Genomic DNA, 7,775 nt, shown 5'->3' on the forward strand with positions numbered 1-7,775 from the left:
GGAGATTTGAATACATATTGTCTGAGATGAAGTCTAGTTTGGTGGATGGGGGTAGAAGGGCATGAACAGACAAGGGAAAATTGCTGAAGGATCTGAGGATAGGGAGGTATCAAACTTCAGTGAAACTAACCAGGAGATTTATACTTGAGCAAGTGGGACTGAGGTACAACATTTGGAAAGGAGTCTGATTAGAATACAGAAAAGGAAGGGCCATGAGATATAATATGAATGAATCAGTTTCCTTCTCCACTGCCAACTTATAGCTTATCAATAAGGAAACTTTTTAGGGGCAAGGTGGGCTTGTACAGTGAAGTTCATCTCTGTCTCTATTGCTTTTTTGTCCCATGCTTGTTAGGTCACAAAAGCGACATCCCTAGCAGTAGCTCTCAGTCTGTGATTCAGCCCTGTAGTGAAAACACCTTTTTACAACCCACCAATGGCAGTTCTGGCAAGAACACAAAGAACAATTTTGATGGGGTAGGAGGAAGGAGGTTGAAAAGTTCATACATAATCTACTGCATTTATGTTGCTTAATATTCATTGTACTTATTATGAAAATAATGGGTTAGGAAGACCTGACCTGCATTTCAACTATTCTCCAAGAGGGCAGAAGACAGAGCATTTGTCAGCCCAGTAAAATTCCTTGGAGCTAACTAACTGGGAGCTAATTAACTGGGGTTCTGACAAAGAGGAATGCATTGACATGGGGCCTTCTTGTGCTTTGGGTAATGAGTCACTCATTGACTATCTGAACATAAGAGTGGCCTCTTTCACACCCAATGCAGTTCGGCTAGGGTCCAGTCTCCACCCCTGTACAAAGGAAAGCACATCCAAGCCCACATCGATCACATCAGGCTATACTATTTATTTATTTCTCATTGCAATAAGCACATGCAATTAGCCAACAACCTCTTTCCCAACTACACTTCTGTTGGGTCCACAATTTTCCCTAGAAAGAGAATACTCCTGGTGTTTTTCTCCAATATCAACAACAAGAAGGATCTATCAAACTGGATGATAGGATGAAGAAGAGTTATTTCAGGCTGATTCAGAAATCTGACTTCAGGGACAGCTTCAGTTCCCTTTTCACCAATATGCAGCACAGCCTTGTGGGCAGCCTGTGGAGGGGGGGGAGAATAAATACTGCTGATCCCCTGAAGAAACAGGAAACATCTTTGGAACAGTTTAGAAGCAGGAAAGAAGAAGGAAGGATGGGGCCACCCCTTTACTGTATTGTGTTGATGGTGCTTGAATATGAAGGACACTTGTCTAAGTGTAGTTAATGACTCTCTGGTGATTTTAGAGCTAGATGTCAAGGAACCACCACTCTTTCCATGGCTTTCTGCCTCTAGAAGTCACTTATTAAGCTTTCCCCTGCCCCCACCACCTCCTCAAGAACTGTATCACATCAGAGTCAATTCTTATGATTAAGTTCTTCTATCAGAATCATTTAGGACATGAAGGTCAAGGATGGAAGTAACTGTTACAATGACTTGTTTGGGGGTAATGAGAATGGCCCTGGAGTAAACCTGGCTTAGGAAAAGTCATTCTGCCTCTACAGGCTTCAGAATTATCACTGATAAAGTGAGAGAGTTGAATTAACTGACTCTCAATGGCTCTTACATCTAAAGGATATTAAAGGACTCTAATCTACCAACTTACGTTGGAAAGTTTAAGACCATTGTCCTTTGTGAGTCCAGAAAAATCAGCAGTGTCAGCAAAGGCATCCTGGATCCCCATCTTCGAAAGGATGGCTCCAAGGTCATATGTGGCAGAAATGGAAAACTTTGGAACAAACAAGTTAATCCACCTGTGGAGAAAGGGGAAGGGGACATATGGCTATCAGCACACCAAGCTCATGATTCCCTCCCTCTCTGTCTCCATGTTATTGTACTGGGCGCTGCTCCTCCCCTAGGTATTGACAACCACTACCATGCAGGCCAACACGTGGCACCAAAACCTCAGAAGTTATCCTGGAAGGAATTCTTTCTGGTTCAGCCCATTTGGGACTGCAACAATGGAAGTTGGAAGCTGTGACCCACTTATAATCTCTGGGGGTGTTCATGAAGGTTGGGAAGCCAGTGGCATGAATGTCAATGGGTAGTACCAGGGGGAATGTCATCGTTTTCCATCTAGCACTTCCAGCTCAGTATGAAATATCTATCAATATCCTACCCATCCCCCAAGCTCCACTTGGACTCTGGGAAGGCACAAATTTACTAGCTGGCTGACTTTGGATAGTTCATTTTATTTTTCTAGTCCTGATTTCTTCATTTGAAAAATGCCTGTAATACTATCTCCTTTGCAGGTTTGTTGATGTGCTTAGGTGAAATAAAGTATGTAAAGTGCCCAGCAAAGGGATTGGCAAAGAGTATGTCCTCACTATATTGTAGTGATCAACACACAGCTCCTAAGTGGTTCAGAGTGATTCTCCTGCCTCTGGGTTTCTGCTGAATTCGGTCTCTGTGCCATTATGCCCACCCTCCACTTCTCACATCATCTAAGATGTTTACCCCTTCCGCAGTAAGCGGTTCCACTTCTTCAGTGTTTTAGATGACATGGCCCCTTCCACCCACTCAATCTGGCCCTCCTTGGGAAGGACAAAGAGTGCCAGAGCATTCTTGCTGTAGTCCATTTGCAGCACTGTGCAGTTCAGCTCTGTATCCACCAGGTGATAGTATTGTTCAATCTGGTGCATCATGGGCACTTGCACTGTTGTGGTCTTGTCCACTAAGAAACTGGAACCCTCTTCTGTCTTGGATGGATCAAAAGGATTTGCCCACTGGGCTTAAAATACAAAGAGAAGAGAGTTGTTTGTTTAAAACCAGTATTTGTGCCAATATGAACTTCTCTATCAGTCATCTAATCTAGTAATTAATACCACCACAGAGGTAGGTACCTTCTGTCAACCAGTTTTACAAATGAGTAACTGAGGATCAGGGAGAGAATGTGACTTTACATGTTCTCCCAGGTAGCTGGTGGCAGAGCGAGGAGTCACAGCCAGGGTTGTTAGACTCCATGTTCAACAGATGTTCCATCTGTGTTCAGAACCACTATACTTACACTAAACCCATCAGAGCCACAGTTTCCTCTTCCGTAAAAAGGCATAAGCACATCCAACACACAGGGTGAAATGAGACAACAGATCTGTTCTGCCGTTTTATCCGTCTACAAGTGTGTGATTTGTGGCCAAGAATCGTTCACTCCTCCACCAAACATGGCTGACATGTGCTGTAGAACCAGCAGAAATCATTTGGGCACAGCACCTTCAGGAAAGAGTCACATGATTCTTGTTGTTACAAGCACCAGCTTTAGAATCAGACAAACCTGGGTGGGAATACCAGCTCTGAAACTTATTAACTGTGTGAAACTGGGCACTTGTGAAGATTAGATGAGACAATGTGTGTAAACCACACATGTAGCATGGTGCTTAGTATATAGTGGGTACATAGTACATGATAGAGACATGATAGTCTTTATGTAACATGCCCAAGAATGAACAGCAAGTGAGGGTCACTTTAAGGTTTAAAACTAATCCTGTTTACCTGCCAAGTGCAAGCTTGTCTCACCTCACCAAATCTTTTGGAAACCATGATTCTGTAGCTAGATGTGAGGAAGGTGTTCATACCATTGTAACTAACCTCTCTGAAAGTTCCCTCTCCCTAGAAATTTCCTGGGCTCATCCACAAGCTGTGTGTCCCTCCTGGGAGATCCAAAACTACACACAGCTATGTCCAGTGAAGCAGGTCACTGTAGTATGAGGGACACCTACTGATGCCAGTGAGAAGACACCACGAGCTTCCCCAAGTGCCCCATGAAATTATTGGAACACTGAACTAGAAATGGACATCTTAGAACCTTACCTTTAAAGAAAATATAGTTCACCAGAACCATAATGGTGTTTGGTTTGAGGTCTTGGATGAGGCCCACAATTTTCCCTTTGGTTTTCCTCTCCACGTGACTATTGATCTCCTGCTGGGCTGCAGAAACATTGGAGAAGTTTGTAGAAAAGACTTCAGTCTCATAGAGGTTGTTGACATCATCCAAGAACTTTGCCAGTGGTTTCAGCTGCTTCCCAATGAAAAGGGTATTTCCCATCTGTAATTCCAGCTCCTTCTTTGGAAAATTCAGTGAACAGATCAGGTACTGGAAGCCCTGCTGGATCTCTGCCATTGTGGTGTCTGTAAGGTTGAACCCCAAGCTTTCCAGGATTTGAGTTTGGGTGCTGGAGCAGGCCCCAGTGGAGAGCATGGCCAAAGCTGCAGAGATGCTCACAGGGGAAAAGAAGATGTTCTGATCTGGAGTCTCCACGGTGAACCTCCGGTACAGGTTGAATGCAAAGTCAGCATTGATAGATGACATCTTATAGAGAGTGGCATTTTGTTGGGGGGAAAGGCAGGAGGTTATTTTGCCTTCACAGCTGTTAGGTGGTGCACAATGAAGCCCAAGTACCAAGAAAACCAGATAGAAGAACAGTGGCATTTTGGAAGGAGGGTAATCTATAAGAGATGAGGTGAGAAAACCATTGGGGATCTTAGCTGGATGAAAACTCTGAACCAGAAACACATAATATTCACCCATTGTGATTAGTAAAACTGTAGAAAATATTTACTGGTGTGCTCACTAGGGCCTGTGGGAAGGCCTTTCTCACCTGAAAAACTGATGGCACATGTAATAGGAGCAGGAAATAGGTGGCCTCCTGGGGCCACAGAAATAATGGCAAGGACTGTCATTCAGATGTAATAGTGACATATGAAAATTCTGGGAATAAATCAAATTTATGGAAATTGAATTACTTTTTATTTGAACCAGAGGCAACCTTTTGGAGAAGGAAGACTCTTTAGATAAAATTAGCAATCTCTCTGCTTACGTTATTTTTTATAGATAAGAATTTAAACTTTTTTTAATTTGGTGTTTTTCTTAAGGTAAAATCTATGAGAGATAAGAGAATACCTGTACTTTTCTTAGGATAAAAGACAAAAGGAGAATAATTTTCACAAGATATGTTTAATTGGAATGGAAGGGTGGTAGTTTATGGAGCCATGTATAAGGTCATGACCTGAAAGTAATGCATTCATGCAACATATGGAAGTCACAGGAATATTTCTAAACAACAGGAAGATTAAAGTATAGTTTTTGCATTTCAGATCTCTTTCACCATCAGTATCATCTAAAGAGTCATATTTAAGTTGCAAGACATCTTATCACTATTATTCTTAAACTCGTTCAGGTTTTTTTTAATTATTAGAGCAGAAGCCAGAAAATATGATGTAAGATTCTCCGAGCCTGGATGAGTATGAGGCAGCAGAGAAAGGGAGTCAGCTGTGGAATCCAATGACCATGGATATGAGTGATAGGAAGGAAGTGATAGCCCTCCATTCTCTTCCTGAGTGATCTCATCCACTTCCAGGAACTAAACTGCCATTGCACAAAACTACATACTGTATTGCAGAGTGTACTGTGTTCCCAGCCATTTGTCCAGCTGCCTACTGCATATAGCCACCAGAATGTTCCACACATACCTCAGTTTCAATTTGGAAATCTCAGTTTCCTAAAGTAAATGCATCATATTTTTCACCCTCAAGGCTGCTCCTTCATCTTCATTCCACCTCACTGTCTATTGAGGCTCCCATGCCAGAAACCTGGGAGTCATCCTAGGGGCTTCTTCATTCTCATTTCCCACATCTAATGAGTCATGATGCCTTATGAGTACTACCTTCTAAATACCTCTCAAAACTGTTCCTTTCTCTCCCTTTCTACTGTCACTGCCTCAGTTCATGGACTGAACTACTTCACCAGCTCCTAGCAGGTCACATGACCTTCAGTCTCTCCCACTCCAATCCCCCTGCTTCTACACTTCTATCCAATCTCCACATTGTCACCAAAGTCCTTTTTCTGAAAAAGTCACAGAGGCTGGTAGGAGGTCAATTATCAGATGATCACACTTAGACCTTGGCCTCTAGAGTTAATAATTTGGAGCTCATGGTTATTTGGGATTCTGACTTGTTGATAGAGATGCTCAAGGTTCCAAAAGAGAAAAAATGTACTTACAGCACATGCCCAAGAAGCCACTTGCATCTCTCAGAAAGCAAAATCTTTCCATTTTTATAACATGCCCTGTATTGCAAAAGTAGAGTGTTCTTAGTTACTCATTAACCCCAGGCATTAGCCCTGGGGTGATAGTTTCAAAGCTGGTGTACAAAACCAAGGCCAAAAAGAACAAAGTGAAAAATGATAAGGATAGAACTTTGAATGATTGCTTTGCTGCCACATCCTTCATCTATAACAAGAGAGGAAGAAGATTGTCAGAGCAGGCAGGGCCCATGTTCATGCTAGGAAATGTGTCTTTTCACCAGGCAGGATGAGAAACAAGGGCAAACATGCCAAAAGGCAGCAGGGCAAAGATTATTTTCTCCATCACAGCCAAGCAGTGCTGGGATCAGCAGCCTTTTGAGAGAAAAATATACATAGGCAGAGGCTGGGTGTATCTCTTTTAATGGGTGCTGTAGAAATTACTTATGCATTGGCTTGTAGGAGATGATGTCAAAGGTAGCTTCCAATGCTAGACTTCTGATGCTATACACATCTATGTCTGCTCAGGGGGAAAGCAGTCCTGTCCTCTGGTCACTAAAATCATCTGTGCCATTGCCTGTGTCACAGGACCCCAAAAGAGAACACAGAAGGAGCCAAGGAGTGTGGAATCAAAGATTTCATTGTTCGGTATTCACTATGTACTGAACTGTGTGCTGCAAAGAAGCAGTGGGAGCAAAGAGCACTGGACTCAGTCAGGAGACCTGAGTTCGACCTTGCCTCTGCCAATTTCTAGGTCTAGTAGTAGTAGTAGTAGTAGAAACTCCTGCTTATTGAGTATTTACCATGTGCAGGGCGTGATGTGAAGCATCTAATTCCAGACACTCACTTCTTCAGGACTACGTTAAGGATATGTGTATGTTAAGATTGGGGTGAATGTTGAGGAAATGGGAGCTAGTTTGAGATAAGCTTAGATCACAGTCTATGGTAGGACTTGGAAACCAGGTTAAATAGTGCAAACTTTACCTTGAGGGCACTAGAAAGCCACTGGGGGATTTTGAAAAAGCAGTAACTAGATAGAGGGTGATTGTACTGTGACATTGTTTCTTCTCATGCAAACATAAACAGAGCTCCTACTGTGTGGAAATGACCACACTTAATAATGAGATTTCAAAATCCCACTGCTGCTATCAGTCCTGAACCCAAGGGATCTTTCCAACTACCTGACACCCACTGCCCAAACTGAACAGGAGAGGGCATACCTCACATATAGGATGGTCATGGGTGTATTTGTCCTGCAGCAAGGCAATGGAAAGCTCAGATCTCCCAACACTGAAGTCAGTCCATACTCACTCTTGATATACAATACACAGTCTGCTCTCTCAGTTATAAGTATTTGCTTCAGACGAAACAGGCAGACTATCCAGAAAGAAAACTTCCAAAGTTGTGCCCTCTGGCGGCATAGTCAGACAATGGCACAGCTTATTTTCTGCTGTATCTGATTCAGCTGAGCTTTGCTAGCAGGTAGCAACTGCAAGATCTGTTGCTGACAAATGAGAAGGGCAGCCCTCCACGCCCCCCACCAAGACTTCCCTGTTCTGTGCTCTGGAGTCCTGTGCTCCTGTCATGCCTTTGCTATGTAAGAACTGTGTAATTTGGGGCAAGTTACTTACACTCTTGAACTTAAGTTTCCTCTCTTCTAGAGCAGAATGATAACAATCCCCACATCATGTGATTATCAGGAA

At 42.9% G+C, this 7,775-nt stretch overlaps 1 protein-coding gene across 1 annotated transcript; it reads right to left on the reverse strand.

Annotated features, from left to right (window-relative positions):
• Positions 1-841: 841 nt before the first annotated feature.
• SERPINA7 (serpin family A member 7) lies at positions 842-6,088 on the reverse strand. Its single transcript, XM_032620235.1, has 5 exons — positions 6,052-6,088; positions 3,864-4,499; positions 2,514-2,787; positions 1,663-1,810; positions 842-1,118 (listed from the first exon to the last, which is right to left on the reverse strand). Exons 1-5 carry the CDS (start codon positions 6,056-6,058, stop codon positions 921-923), a joined length of 1,263 nt encoding a protein of 420 aa, XP_032476126.1. The 5' UTR covers positions 6,059-6,088; the 3' UTR covers positions 842-920.
• Between the last annotated feature and the right edge of the window lie 1,687 nt (positions 6,089-7,775).

Source organism: Phocoena sinus, chromosome X (assembly GCF_008692025.1).
Source record: "Phocoena sinus isolate mPhoSin1 chromosome X, mPhoSin1.pri, whole genome shotgun sequence".
Taxonomy (NCBI): Eukaryota; Metazoa; Chordata; class Mammalia; order Artiodactyla; family Phocoenidae; genus Phocoena; species Phocoena sinus.